We start from the raw sequence: 16,105 nt of genomic DNA, 5'->3' as shown, positions 1-16,105 counted from the left end.
AAGCTCCTTGACATTGGCCTTGGCCTTGACTTTTGTGATATGAAACCAAAAGCACAAGCAACAAAAGCAGAAATAAGCAAGTGGGTCTGCATCGAACGAAAAACTTCTGCACAACAAAGGAAACAATTAAAAAAAAAAAGGCAACCTATGAAATGAGAGGAAGTATTTGCAAACCATATTTCTAATGGGGGTTAATATCCAAAATATATAATGAACTCATATAACTCAATAGAAAAAATAAATAAATAACCCAATTAAAAATGGGCCAAAGACCCAAATAGACAATTTTTCAAAGAAGACATATAGATGGCTGGGAAGTACATGAAAAGGTGTCAGACATGACTACTTAACGGGGAAATGCAAATCAAAATCGGAATGAGATGTCACCTCATACCCAATAGGATGGCTGTTCTCTGAAATATAGGTGCTAACAAGCGTTGTCAGGGTGTGGAGGTTGGGCACCAGCCCAAATCCTGTCTCAAGATCCTCTCAACTCCTTCTTATCAAGACATCCCTTGGGACCTTGCTCTTCCTGCTGCAGTCAGCTGAATAAACCTGACTTTGTTTACATGCCAGGCTCCTGGTGAATGTTGGCTGGTAGGAATCAACCTTTTGATCCCTCTCCTGTGTTCCTTGTCACTTCTTCTGCTGACACTTTACTCAGGTGTCTCCCACTGCTCCCCTGATCCCACCACCCCTCAGGAAATACTGAGATTTCCCTGGGATTGCCATCAACTGTCTTCTCATCTCTTCCTTGAACCAAACCTGTCTCTTGGGGCCCTTGTCCAGCTCTGTCTGTGCTAGGGTCAGTCTGGCCAACTGGACGTTCCCACTTTGGACTTCTGCAGGCACTTCTGTCTCTACTTCACTTTTAAAAAGAATGGACTCATTCCTTGTCATTTGCCCCTGTTCATGACAGGGCTGTCCTGTGCTCCTGCTTTCCTGCGCCTCTGAGCCAGGACCTGGGAATATCTGCAGACCTTTTCCCCCCACTTGCTTCCCCCTCACCTCCTAAATGTGTCTCCAGTCATCTGCTGCCATTGCAGCTGCATTTAGCAGGGCCCCTTTGCTTCCGGCCATACCCTGTCCAGTGTAGCCTCAACACGGCTTCCAGTGCACCTGTTCTGAAACATAAATAGGATGTCCACAGCACTCACTTGTGTAAAGCCTTCCCGTGGCTTCCCATCACTTGGGAGATAAAGTCCAAGCCCCATACACAAGCATTTAGAGTCTGGCCCCGCCCACTGCCCCCCACCTTGCGTCTGACTAGACGGGAGAGCAGTCACACTACCTGTCGTTCCCAGCAGGCCCTGCCTGCTTTGTGCCTCCACGCTTTCCCGGGCCTGAAATACCCCTGGCAAACACCGACTCCTTCTCCAGTGCTTCAATAGATCCTCCCTGTGCCTCTGTGCACAGCGCCTGTGAGTGATGGCGGAGCTCCTGCCTGCTGTAGTGCAGCCATCCCACAGTATTGTACAGTAGTGTGGTTCTCTTTACATGTCCGTCGTCTCTTGCTGTCAGAGCACCTCTGGATGCTGGGCGCACTGCACATTTATCCTTGCATTTGAAATGATGCTCACAGGAGGCATTCAACAAACTCACTTTCTTCACCTTTCTACCTAGACCAGTAATGTCCAGTGGAAATGTAACAGGAGCCACATACAAAATTTTACCCTTTTTAGTGGTCACATTAAAAACATAAAAAGAAACAGAGAAAATTAATGTAATAATCTTGTTTAACCCAGTATATCCAAAACTTTTGTCATTTCAACACTTAGTCAATACAAAAACAGTAATGAGCTATTTTCCATTTTTGTTGCATTCTCTTCAAAATTCAGTGTGTATTTTATGCAGGAGGGACATCTCAATTCAGGCTAGCCACTTTTGTTGTTTGTTTTGTGACAGGGTCTCACTCTGTCACCCAGACTGGAGTGCATGGCGCGATCTCAGCTCACTGCAACCTCTGCCTCCCAGGCTCCAGTGATCCACCCACCTCAGTGTCCTGGGTAGCTGGCATTACAGGAGTGTGACACCCCACTCATTTTTTTTTTTTTTTTTTTTTTTTGCATTTTTTTGCATTTTTTTGTAGAGACAGGGTTTCACCATGTTGCACAGGCTGGTCTCAAACTCCTGACCTTAATGATCCGCCTGCCTCAGTCACCCAGAGTGCTGGTATTAACAGGTGTGAGCCACCGCACCCGGCCCAGACTAGCCACATTTTACGTGCTCAGAAGCCACTGGCAGCTCATGGCTCCTGGACCGGACCATGGGGGTTTCAGCAGGTGCAGCTGTGGGCCTCTGTTTTCCTACCTGTAGAACAAGAAGGTCACCAAAATCTGTCATCTCTTATCCCTCCCAGCTCCAAAAAAAATGGGGCTCTGATAACTTGTGAGGAATTCAAGAGAACGCCCTGTCTCAGAGCGAAGTGTCCTTCACCAGCTGGTGAGCTGAATCCCGGCAGTTTTGTTAACTGTGATCACTTGGTTAGAATGCAGGCTGCAGGGTTTTCCCCTGGAAAGGTACTACTTTGAGACGATTTATACAGGTATTCTTACCTTCATAACTAATTAGTGATACTTTGAGACTATATAAATACCTTATGTCTCATAATGTTTTCCACTAATTTTAGACTCCATGGACTATTACTGCACTGTTTACCAAGTGGTGATTTTTCTACTTCCATAATTCTTATATATTTATTACTTAGCATCCTACTGTAAGGGAGAATTGTCCCTTCTCCTCCATTTATTTACTCATTCATTCATTTTTGTCAGTGTGGACTTATGGATTCCTGTACTATTCTGTGGGTTATAATCCATTACCCTCATTACTGTGTTTTGGTGAGATACGAACTAGGAATATGCTAGTTAAATTTTCATGCTTGATTTTTGGAAACCACAACCCTGAAATCCTAAGAGTGACAAAAAAAAAAAAAAAAGCAAAGAAACAGTTTGTATTTTTCTGTTCTGTATGTAAAATCTTTAGAAAAAAAGGAACACATTAATTAGAAAAGCCTATTTTCTGAAAGAGAATTATTTTTAACATGTATTCATTAATTATTTTTAAAATTATTTTAAACACATTTCAGACATGGTGTGTCTGTTCTGTCCTGGTCAATGATATTTCTACTAAGTACTTCTTCAGAATTTAAAGAGCCATTACTTTAATCAAAGGAATAATAAGGGAGTGAAATATCTTGCTCTATGGGGTTTGCTAGTTCTTGCAGCCTCAGCCTCACAAAAGGTCGTTCCTCCTGGCTCCTTTGTCCCCCTGACTCATGGGGGTTTATATGTGCACATACACACTTTTTTTTTTCTTTTCCTACAGAAAATAGATAGGAAATGGGCATGACTGTGAGTGAGGCTGAGTGGCCGCCGCCTGGCCTAATGCTGGCCTGGGCTCTCTGCAGCCTAATTAAAGGAAAATGGTTGTGCTCTCTATGAAGAGAGAAGCAGAATGAGAGCAGACAGGCACAGGAAGGGAAGCTGAAGCACTAAGAGCTTCCCCTTTTCTGCAGAATTAAATGCTAACCTTGCCTCATACTATTAGTGCTGAACTTATATAACAAATCAATGTAAATAGCTGGCCAACTTCCAGGGCACTAGATTTATTGTGCAAATTCAATTAGTGCAGCCCCTAAGAAACCAGCAATGTGCAAATAAATACTGTAGATGGAATAAAAGGGAAGAGGTGGAGCACTAAGCCTCAGTCCTGTACCCTGACAGCAGACACTGCTGTAAGGCACTGCCAAACCCAGCTTCCCACCATGGCAAAGTGTGTGAATGACCCATGGCTATGCTTTCAGGGTAAACTTAAATAGAAACAAAATTCTTAAGTGTATAAACATGATGCTATTTCTACATGAAAACTGGTTTGCTCTGGCAAGTAAGACCAAAAGTCAGACAGGTCAGAAGAAAATTCAGTCTGCTTGGGCTTTAGAATGCCTGGGCCTTCATTCCAGGGCCACTTTTCCCAACTGCCATCTGAATGTGTTCAGTGAACAACTGGTTTAACTGTTTTGATTTACTTGGCTCACCCAACATAGTAAGCAAGCAAAACAGCAAAGAAATAACTCCATTTGGACAGTTTGTATTTAATTTTCATCAATTCGGACACATAAAAAGTAAGGCCTCAGTTTAACAATTTCCATGCAATTTTTATTTGTTTCCACAGAATTCTTTTTTAAATTAAAAAAGGTCTCACTCTGCTGCCCAGGCTTAAGTTCTGTGGCATGAACATATCTCACTACAGCCTCAAACTCCTGGGCTCAAGTGATCCTCCTGCCTCTGACTCCCAAGTAGCTAGGACTACAGGCATGTACCATCACGCCCAGCTAATTTTTATTTTTTAATTTTTGTAGAGACAAGGGTCTCACTATGTTGCCCAGACTGGTCTCAAGCCCCTGTCCTCAATCCTCCCACTTCAGCTTCCCACAGCACTGGGATTACAGGCATGAGCCACTGTACCTGGCCTATTTCCGCATAATTCTTCAGTGAAAGACAAAACTTCATGAAGGCTAGTTACGACGTCCTCTTACCTTTACTGCTGTATAAAATGGCAGGCAAATTAGTTTATGCAGTACTTTTGAATGGAGGAAAAGCATTCCCTGAGGAGAAAAACTGCAGTTATGCCAAAGAAAGACTTTCTTTGAATTAAGCAGCAAACAAAAAAGTATTTTCATATTTTAGTTTCTGATTCACACCAGAAAGGATTTGAGGCAGCCTACACAAATATATGCAATAGGATAATTAAGAACAATAACAGTAATAATCATTGATATGGAGCCTCTCCCCTGTGCCAGGCGTAACGCCAAATCTTTTACCTGGAGTGTCTCCTTGAATTCTGATAGTAACTCTTGGAATGAAGGGCCATCATTATCCCCATTTTACAGCTAAGAAGACTGAGGCTGAGAGAGACTAAAGCTAACTAGCTCTAGATTACATAAGCTGACAAGCAGCAGAGCTGGGGTAAAAAGAAAAAGGACAGTAAATGGGAAACTGAGGCCGGGTCAGCAACACGAATCCGAGTTGAGATGGAGAGACCACCAACGCAAGCATCGGTCTTTGTTTAGTCAACTCGCATCCTGAGAATGGATCACCAACTCAGCCCACATGTGTGGCTTCCCACTCCTTAGAGATCAGAGCAAGGAGAGAAATGTTAGCACTGGCTAGATTCGTAATTCATGAATTAACATATTCCATCTTCTAAGCTGTTCCTGGGCTGAGTATCTGGGATTCGGAAAAACAAATGGACAGCAGACAGATCCTTCAGGTAATTCTTCAACTTTCTGAAAACTAAGACTCTGGATGCAAGGGTGGCAGGGAATTTCTGGTCCTGTCCAGAGCAGATGTGACCTGATGAAGGCACAGAAGGTCAGATTCCATGTTCTTATAGACACCAAAGGACGTAAAGGAAAACTTGTGCTTGCAAGAGAGCACAGCCTCCTTCCCTCAGCAGGGGAGGTCGTGGGGCCTATGGGCTAGTCAGGATTTCCCTCTGAGACAGCTCTGGGTGTTCAGCTCACAGACAACACACATCATGCTGGTCCCAGTGGCCTCCAGCAGAGGCAAACCATGCATTTGGAGCAGAGAAAGCCTTGCAAAGCAGTGCCTCCCAGCACCAGTGCTGCCAGGCAAGGGAGTCTAGGGTGTGAGGCACCCAGTTTTAAGCAATGTTAGCTTCTTTTTTTTTTTTTTTTAAACAAACAAAGTCTTGCTCTGTCGCCCAGGCTAGAGAGCAGTGGCACAATCTCAGCTCACTGCAACCTCTGCCTCCCGGATTGAAGCAATTCTCCTGCCTCAGCCTCCCAAGTAGCTGGGACTACAGATATGCACCACCATGCCCTGCTAATTTTTATATTTTTTGTAGAGACGGATTTCGCCATGTTGGCCAGGCTGGTCTCGAACACCTGACCTCAAGTGATCCGCCTGCCTCGGTCTCCCAAAGTGCTAGGATTACAGGCATAAGCCGCTGCATGTGGCCGCAATGTCAGCTTCTGAATTCCCAGGTAAACCAGGATCGTTGGCAAAACACTGCTCTGTAGCATTAAGAAAGAGGATTTTTACAAGCCATTCAGAAAATAGCTGATTTCTGCTGAAGATTAGAATTTCAGTCTTAGTGCCAATGAATTGTAAGCTGTTTTTCTGTAGAGCAGGAAACATCTGAGGCCAGCTCTACGTTGTGACAATGAAACCACAGCCAAATTATATTTCAAGGCTGCTGCTTTTTCTGTTGTGTAGATCATAGCATGTGACAATTACAACTGGCCATCAAATAACTAGTTGGTTTTGCTTTCAAAATCGTTAATCTTACCTTTCTAGACCTGCCTCAGAGCAATCAAAAAATTGACTGGATACAGATTCTCGCAAACTCAGGCTGAACCCAAGGAAGTCTTCAGTCAGGTTTCCATTTCGGTCTTCGGGATTTTTTGTTGCAGGGCATCAGGGTTGTGTCTGCTCGTGCCATGGGGTCTCACTTCCAAGCAAACCCAGGAATAACTAGAAATACTTGTTCCTATTCTTATTTTTGAAAATTGTACTGAAATGCCTGAATTTACATTCTTTCATGAGTAGAATAAAATGGTCCTAACCCTACCTGACAGTGTGAATGCAAATTGTGCCTGTTCTCTGCAGTTAAGCCAGGTCGGGCCAGATGGGAACATGTAGGACTCTGAGGACACCGGGACTTTCCCACTGGCTTGGAGGTAGAAGTCACCTGTGGAAAATATTCTGTGGATTTTTTTCCCCAGAGTGTTCAGTTTTGGAGTAGTTGGAGTCTAGAGTGATAAACATGTTCTAGTTCTGGAAACTTCAACCAAAAACATCTCCCAATTTTCATAAATTTAAGAAAAGATTTTTGTTAAAAATAGATGCTGTAGAGTCTTTGGGGTATCACAGCTGATAAAACATCCATTCTCTCCCCTTCAGGAACAGAATTCTGATTTATAGGGAAGTACATCACATCTAAAATAAATGACTGGTTCTCAGCCTCCCATGCAACCAAGAAAGTCATATGACCAACCATTGGCCAATGAGATATAAATGGAAGTGCTTTGTGAAACTTCCAGGAACTCTCCTTAGAAGAAAGGAGATGAGTCCTTTTCTTCCCATACTTCATCCCAGAACCATGTGACGGCTGGAGCTCAGCAGCCATTTTGAATCATGAGGCCAAGGCCCCTATGAACGTACTGTGCTCTGATGTCCATGGAACCACCCTGGCAGCCCTAAACTCCCCATCTAGACCTTCTTTACATGAAAAAATACACTTCTGCCTTTTGAAAGTCACAGTTACTTTGAAACTTTCTGTAATTTCAATCATATCTAATCCTAGCTAATGTAGGGGATACGTGGGAAACTGGGGTGATTAAGAGAGTCGCTAGGGAGACTCAGGAAAAAGCATAAGGAAATGGGATTTGGTTGCACAGTTGTTCAGAGCATGGGTCACACAGAACTATGGGTAGGACCTAGTTCAGCCACTTGTTAATTCTGTGACCTTGGGCAACTCATTTAAGCTCTCTGAATCTATGTCTTCATCTGTAAAATGGGCCAACATGTCCCACTTTCTAGGGTTAGAATTAGGATGAAATGAGATAATGCACAGAAATTGTGTGTAACAGAGTCTGTGGGTTTGCATCCCCAGATGTATCTAAGTGTGCCTCCAGCATGAAGCTATAATAGAACAGGATGCCTCCCAGAGTGTAGTAAGCACCCACCAGGTGGTATGCAGGATAGCTCAGGCAGCACAGCCACATCTGGATGGATGGATGGATGGATGGATGGATGGATGGATGGATAGAAGAAAAAAGAAAGCTAGGACATAGTTCTAGTGTTCTTAGCAGACATCCCACCATGGAAGAGGTCATGGGGCAGAGGGGCTTGAGGAAACATGTTTGCAATCCTGTCTCCCTCTCGCCCAGACCTCTTGCCAGTGATGGATTCATTCCAGCAGGAATTAGAATAAAACATAACAAGCACGTCAAACCTGTGATTTCATAGATATCATTACTTAGGACAAGACAAAAGTAATTATTTCAGTTTTTTTAAAAGACAAATCAATGTAAAGAAAATTTTGGGCCAGGCCTGGTGGCTCATGCCTGTAATCCTAGCTACTTGGGAGGATTACTTGAGGCTAGGAGTTTGAGACCAACCTGGGCAAAAAACATGGCAAAGCCCCGTTTCTAAAAGAAACCAAATAGAAAATTAGCCAGGTGCGATGGTGTGCACCTATAGTCCCAGCTGTTTGAGAGGCTGAGGCAGGAGGATCACTTAAGCCCAGGAGTTTGAGGCTGCAGTGAGCTATGATTGTGCCACTGTATTCCAAGCTGGGTGACAAAGCAAAACGGTGTCTCTAAACAAAAATTTTTAAAGAAAATTTGGAAGTATTCAGTAATGTAGTGACACAGAAAACGATTGATTCCCAAGTGACTGAAGTTTGGCAAACACTAGCCCAAGAGGTAGCCTAGGGATGAAGCTGCTGAGAGGACAAAGAAGTCAGCTCAAGAAGGCCACAGTGCCAGGCCTCGCCAAGCCCACTCCAGCCCCCACCTCCCCAGCGTGCACCCCTCTGCAGCCCTGCCATGCCAGGCCATCATAAGCAGCTCTGACATTCCCCACCCCCACCCACCATGTGCACTCTGATATTCCCCACCCCCACCCACCATGTGTGCATTTCTGGGGGCAGGGGCTTTCTCTCACCATGGTACCCTCAGTGCCGGTCACATGTTTGACACAGGCGCGAGGGCCATATTTTATTCATGGCAAAGAACTGAACCCTAGGTCTTCTCCTTCCCTGCCATTTTGCAACCGTTAATGTCAGAAGCTCTGAAGACACCTGGGACAGAGAAGAGAGGGAGAAAAGTCTACATGGAAGCACAGGGAAGGAAGGGATGTTCATTGAAGGGTGGAGTGATGCAGCAGAGGAAGAGGACCAGAGGAAAGCAGCCACTGGAAATAAGGAAACAGGGTTTAGGAAGGCCTCACTAGACCTGTTAGGATGGATGGATGGATGGATGGATGGATGGATGGATGGATGGATGGGCAGATAAATGGATGGATAGATAGATGGGTGGATGGATAAATGGATGGATGGATGGATGGATGGATAGAAGAAAAAAGAAAGCTAGGACATAGTTCTAGTGTTCTTAGCAGACATCCCACCATGGAAGAGGTCATGGGGCAAAGGGGCTTTAGGAAACATGTTTGCAATCCTGCCTCCCTCTCGCCCAGACCTCTTGCCAGGCTTGGCACACCCAGATGCCTGCTGTGACCCATGGAGAGGAGCAATTTTGGCCAGGCTGGTGGGAAAGCAAGGACGAACCACGGAGGGCATCCTCGGCAACTGAGCTGATGGCTGCCACACAAAAGCGAGGACACAGCATTGCCTAATCTGACTCATCAAAGAAAGGCCTGAAACCCAAATTCCAAATGTTATTCAGGCCAAAGTAGATGCATCGTATATCATACCTGGCCTTGGTATCTGTTTGCTACCATGATATTTATCACCGCCTACCTTCTGTGTATCGAATGGAGACATGACACAGGCTGCTTCATAGAGAGGCAAGCCCCACTAGCTACGCTCTATCCTCTCGTATCACAAGATTGAGACTCATGGCTGAGCTTGACGTTCAGGCAGGCATCTTAGAAGGAGAACAGTCTGCCCTCCGCAGTGCAGGAAAGGACATGTACAAGCGAGAGCATCATTCTCTAAGGAAACCCTCAGGTCTCCCTGGTGGCAGCTGCCTGCCCGGAAAAAAGCGACTCCTGACTTTCCAGCAGCCCTCTCTGCAGGCGTGAGTGGCAGCTTGGGGAGCCTGTGAACAGCTCTAAAAGCAGAAATTTTTTTTTCATGCCAAGAGAAAATTAGAATGCTTTTTATTAAAAACAAACAAACAAACAAAATCTTGGAAAAAGTGATGTGTTTCTTCCCTGCCACCTGCCTCCTCTTTGCCACCTGGTGCGTAGTTCATCGCGCCCTGCCACGCCATGCCAGTGCTGGAAAAGGCACACCTGCAGTCACAGCACTCCTTTCCTGCTGGCCAGGAAGGCCTTGGCCTTGGAGTTGAGATCCCGGCCTTTAAAGGACACCTTTACCACTTCTCTTTCCCCGTAGATGTGCTGGACTTTTTCCTACAACTTCTCCCAGTGTGTCGTGTTGATCAGCTTTCCTCAGGCTTCAGTGTGCCCAATGGCCAAGCCGGCCTTCACATCCCCACCCTGTTTGTGAGTCTGTCGATGAAACTGCCTGGATGAGTGGGTGAGGATGACCTCTGGAGACATTTAGTCAATTGCTTAACGATCGGACTATATCGACCAGAAATGGTTAATTCAGTTCCGCAAGTCAAAATCTCCCAGGGCTTCTTGGAAAAGTGTATTATTTGAAGAAGTGACGGGGAATTTAAGTCCTCCCAAATAAACCAGGCTGGCCTTTGGCAGCATGAACAGAGACAGTAAGGTCTTCTATTTCAGTCTTCAAAAGGTGTAACTTTTTTCTCACAGCTGTGCAAAAGTGATTTTTGTGGCATTGACACCCAAATGCACACAGCCCCTTAAAAAGCACGTTGGGGCCATGTGCATACCTGGCCCTCTCTCCTGAAGATTTCTAGACGGCAGGCTGTGTGGGGTACTTCATGGCTCCTAGTAGTCTTCCCCTTTTGAATATAAATTAGGAAAAAAAGTTAATATTTTTTGTTTTTAAAATTCACAATATTCATGGAAATACAAATTTCCCAAAAGCTCATCACAAATGCTGATGGCACCATAAGTACCTGGCGGAAACCTGGCCCTAAGCTTCGCCAGGATCCAAGATGCTTCTCTCCTTCCTGTGGATACAGAAGGAGCCTAAAGCATAGAAATCATTCAACTGGGGGAGGTCTAAAACTTTTATTTTTATTTTTTTGGAGACGGGGTCTCACTCTTCACCTAGGCTGGAGTGCAGTAGGCTGAAGAGCAGTGGCGTGATCACAGCTCACTGCAGCCTCAAACTCCTGGTCTCAAGTGATCCTCCAATCTCAGCCTCCCTAGTAGCTGGGACCACAGGCATGTGTCACCACATCTGGCTAATTTTTTTTATTTTTTAATTTTTTATAGAGATGGGGGTCTCGCTATGTTGTCCAGGCTGGTCTTGAACTCCTGGTCTCAAGTGATCCTCCCACCTTGGCCTCCCAAAGTGCTGGGATCGCAGGCATGACACATCATACCTGGTTCCTAAAACTTTTCTTAAAGCACAATTTCCTCCTAACATTCTTGTATCAAAAGGAAACCACCTTCATTTGACTCAACATTATGATCAATTGTTAAATAGGTTTGGTTAAATTCAGAGCTTTTCCAATTTGAATGATGAAAGCTGCCATGCTGCTGCTGTAGGATGATTTTAGGAAGCCCACAGGATCCCAGACACCCTCACCCCTCCTGGCCACCCTCACCTGGGAGCCTGTAGCTGGTGCTAAAGTTGTCCTTGGATATAGGAAAGCAGCCAGGCCTGAGCCCTGCCCTCACCATGCAGGTCTTTGCCAGGAGCTTTTGGGCCCCGAGGCCCATCCCTGGGCCAGCCACCGTGGGCACCCGGAGCGCACAGCCTCAAGTCGCAAATCCATTCCCTTTAGAGTTGCTGGCAAGTGTGATGTGTGGTGGAGTGTGGTTGGGAGAACACCACTCTATTTCTGAAATAAAACCTGGACACCAGGATTTTTTTAAATGTTTTACAAAAATTGTTACACAGCCCCCATTTTCTCTAATACAATTCAAGTTCCTCCAAAATTAATTTGCCAGGGGTTCAGAGGGAGGGAAGGAGAGAGGGTGAGTAGGCAGAGCAGAGAGGGCTTTTTAGGGCAGTGACGCTATTCTGTATGACAAGGCTGTGGGAACCTGGGTGTTTAGATGGAGGGCCAGAGCTCGTGACAGGCCACAGTGGGCTCCCAAGGGAAGTGGCACTTCACAGAACTCCCTCTCTGAAGCAGACGATGACGGGTCCCCAACGGGCAGCACAGAGGGCAGAGTGGTAAAGGCGCTGGGCGGGGAGCATGGCCCAAGAGCACCTGAGTTGTTGGAACAGGTGGCACTGGAAGTGAGGAAAGCAGTGGTGGTTCCGCCACCAGACAGAGGCAGCCGTAGACCCCCAAAACCAAGGGGGTGGGAGCTCTGATGGTGCCACAGAAACAAACATGAGGGATTTCAGCTGCTGAGGAAAGACGGTGTGTTAACAGCTGGATGAACATACCACCTGAACAGCAACGTGGGCGAGTCATCAGGAGCTGATGCCGTCTTCTGGTCCAGCAAGTGGGTGCGGGGCAAGGCCTTATACTGCCGAGTGCCAGGTTGTCCCTAACACAGACTCTCGGCGTTGTGTCTGTCCTCTAGTGCCCCCGTGGCCTCTGGGACACTTTACCTCCATCTCTAAGAACTGTTTGTCTTGGAAAACAGAAGGTGCCCATCCACGTGGGGGCACCAGGTTTTTCCTTCCGCTGTGCACACACACAACATCTGTAAACAGTAATAAGGACAGCTAGCTCACATCCACAGGAGAGTAAAGCCCACCTGAGCGACATGGCTTTGACCCTGAAGCAGTTAAGTTCCCTGTTCCAAGACACTTAAAGTAAGAGTTAAAATACCAATAAGAGTTCTTGGTTATTCCAAAAATGCATCAAATTTTCCAATTAAATAAAGGATCATCTTATTATTCTCCATATAAGAAAGCATTTCAACTTTCAGTGAAAAGTTAGCAAATCTGAACACCAAAAAATACAGCTCTCCCACAAGAGATTCAATTCAGCATCGATGCGACCGTGCGAACAGCATGTTGCAGCAGCAAGGCAGCCTGTTTTTCTGGCCATTATTAATCCAGAAACCTTAATGATGAACAACATTTGTGTTATTGTCTACCCAAATTTAATTTATTTATGCAGTAGTTAATCTTGCAATCTGTTTTTCTCAAACGAGGGCAGATAATGGAGACACCGTTCTTTACAAGTCTTTAGGCTTTTAAATTCTGATAAAATCAGGATTCTTCACTGGGTCTTGCCCCAGCTCTGAATTAAACCACTTTAAATGTAATTATGGGACCTGGCCTTACAGCAGGAACATCCATTTTAAAAATTGATTGGTCAGGCTGTTCCACAAGACATTTTATGAGCAAACGATTGCAATGAGGCCAGAACTGTAATTTATAAAGGCAAAAAAGCAGGTAAATACTTTATTAGTGGTAATGAGAGGGTTGCCAGCTCACTGAGTCTCTTCTTTCCTTACCAGCTACTTCACCGAGCCGTGGTGCCTGGCCCTGTTCCACGATCGTTTTATTGATCTCAGGAAAGAGTTACGCCAAATCTTAGCCTCCAAGGAGGTAAGAGTGATTAATGGATATGTGGATTATTCCTTGCAAATTATAAGCAGCTGATAGCTGTTGATCATTTAGACTTTTCCCTACATTCCCATTTCATGGTTTTACTTTTTAAAACAACTGTATCTCATATAAGCAAACTGCGGAGCATGTAAATGCAGACTGTGATATTTCAGGGAAAGTGATTTTATTTACATCTTTTTATAGGGGGCAAATTTCTTTTTCCTTTTTACAAGGAACTGTATTTTTCTGATCAGCTCAGAGTGCTGGCAGAAAACTGAATCTGAGTTACATCTACTTGCCCTCAAGAACGAAGGTTGCATTCCTTTAGTTTCTGCCTGTGTTTGCCAGCCATTTGCGGAACATGTGTGTGTGTGTTGTTTTAAAGATGTACAGGGAGGCCATCCAGTGTGCCTCAAAAGCACACTCCTTTTACAACCAGAACTTCTTTCTCAAAATACTACAGAATTAACTGGACATCAGGCTGCATAGCCCAAGGGCTCTGTGCTCAGCATGAAATTTGACTCTGCAGTATAAATAATGAGGTATTTGTGAAACTTTAAGTTAAAATACTTCTTTCAATACGAGAGTCTCTAGCAGAACTGTGGAACGTTAACAGCTGTGCTCAGTGCGTGGGTGAATCTCCAGCCTGGCTCTACCCTGCTTCACTCAGCCAAGGGCTGGGGCCTGGGTTAGCTTCCACCTCCTTTTACCGTCTATATGGGCAGCTCCCACGTCTCCATTGCCACTTCCACCTGGGAGCGCCCACACGCCTTATTGGACGGCAGCGCTAGAGAGCACACACCCTGTTCCCAGTGTGCTCCCCACTGAATCCCAGCTCTTGCTGTGATCTAAGGAGGGTGGAGGAGCCACTGTTATCATCTTGACTTTCCCAGTGAAGAAACTGAAGTTGGGGGGGGGGGTTGGGGTTTTTTGGTTTGTTTTGTTTCGTTTTTGAGACAGAGTCTCCCTCTGTTGCCCAGGCGGGAGTGCAGGGGCACAATCTCAGCTCACTGCAACCTCTGCCTCTCAGGTTCAAGCGATTCTCCTGTGTCAGCCTCCCAAGTAGCTGGGATTATAGGCACCCACCACCACGCCCAGCTAATTTTTGTATTTTTGGAGAGGCAGGGTTTCACCATATTGGCCAGGCTGGTCTTGAACTCCTGACCTCAGGTGATCCACCCGCCTCGGCCTCCCAAACTGCTGGGATTACAGGCATGAGCCACTGCGCCCAACCAGCTTAGAGATTTTAAATCAGCTCCATGGTGACACAGCAAGCTTCACACTCCAGGGTGTCTCACCTCAAAGGTGGGAACATGGTTACTGAACCATACGGGGCCAAAGTGGGTATCCTGGGACCTTCTCCTCAGTGCCCCCACTTTCAGTTTCACTCCCAGGGTCCGGCTGGGAAATGTAAATCATTTCCTAATCTGAAGCAGGCTTAGATTGGGAAACACAGGTTTAAATTTCAAACCAAACAGCAGTGACCTGGGATCCAGCAGGTAAATGCAACTGAGGGAGTGGAGGGCTGGGTGGCTGAATGCCCAAGTCAGAGGCTGCTGAAGGCGTGCATGTGGTGATGGAATCCATTAAAGGCGCTGCAGGCCAAACAGGGCCCTGTACTTCACCCAGGGCTGCAGGAGGCCAACGTAAGTGGAAACCTGAACCCGAGTTGTAAGCCTGGGCTCACTGAATGCTCAGCTCCTCAGACACCTTCCTTCCTCGCAGAATGTCATCTGTAGCTTCCAGCTGCCCCTACAGTAAACGGCCCTTCGTTTCCAAGTGATCCCATCAAAACTCTGTGCCTCCGTCTTTCTTAACCCCAGAGTTGAGCTCTTCAGTTAACATTGTGCACAAGGCCAGGGGGTTTTAGTCTTAAAGCTTAAAAGGGAAGCCACGGAAACTGTCAAGCCCAAGGCATCCACCACTTTTCATACAACTCACTGAGATACCCTCAAACTTTCACCTGTGTACAGATATTTGCTGTGGACCCGTTTGCTATGAATGAACTCAGTGTGGACAGCAGGCCCAGGCAGCAGATCAGAAGTGGCCACAGACATTTGCCCAAGATACACACTAAAGGCCCTCCAGCCATTCTTGTGGGTCTTGTAGATTTCCAGAAAATGAAACCTCTGGAAGAAAAAACCTCCATTGGAGGACTGTTTTATCTTCAGCATTTCGTTTGTCAGGTGGGAAAGGCCACAGGAAGTGGTGATGTGTAGAGTGGTGTCTGCCTAGCTCAGCTGGACTACGCAATGTGGCCTCGGCCAGACCCCCCCATTCCTGCAGAACTGGGGCCAGCCGTTCCCACCTCAGAGAGCTGTGGAGGAGTAGCAGAGGGGAAATGTGCGATGGCACAGAAGAGTGGCCCAGGGAGTGCCAGCCACCATGAGCAGCCACAGAGGTGACAGTGGAGACAGGCTGCTGTGGAAATGACCGCCACATGAGCAGACATGCAGGAATTTCACCGAAGAGTTTAGTACTAGGAAAATAAAATAAAATGAATAGCCTGCACTAAAGAATAATAGTAATTTCTTTTCTCAGATATTGAAATGAGGTACAAATGGCCAACAGGTATATGAAAACTGCTTAACATCACTAATCATCAGAGAAATAAAACTCAAAACTGCAGCGAGATATCATCTCACCCCAGTTACAATGGCTTTCATCCAAAAGATAGGCAATAACAAATGCTGGCGAGGATGTGGAGAAAAGGGAACCCTCGCACACTGTTGGTGGGAGTGAAAATTAGTACAGCCACTATGGAGAACAGTTT

General features: G+C 45.8%; 1 protein-coding gene across 2 annotated transcripts in view; it reads left to right on the top strand.

Moving 5' to 3' along the window:
* The window catches only part of CFAP61 (cilia and flagella associated protein 61), a 301,491-nt gene that overhangs the window by 272,678 nt on the left and 12,708 nt on the right, over positions 1–16,105 (top strand). For both annotated transcript variants that reach the window (XM_010369117.2, XM_030914334.1), the window contains exon 26: positions 13,242–13,332. In XM_010369117.2, the coding sequence (XP_010367419.1) occupies positions 13,242–13,332 (91 nt within the window). The remainder of the gene's footprint in view (positions 1–13,241; positions 13,333–16,105) is intronic.

Source organism: Rhinopithecus roxellana, chromosome 13 (genome assembly GCF_007565055.1).
Source record: "Rhinopithecus roxellana isolate Shanxi Qingling chromosome 13, ASM756505v1, whole genome shotgun sequence".
NCBI classification, from domain to species: Eukaryota; Metazoa; Chordata; class Mammalia; order Primates; family Cercopithecidae; genus Rhinopithecus; species Rhinopithecus roxellana.
The sequence above is the reverse complement of the archived record's forward strand: the minus strand, read 5'-3'. Positions and strand labels throughout refer to the sequence as shown.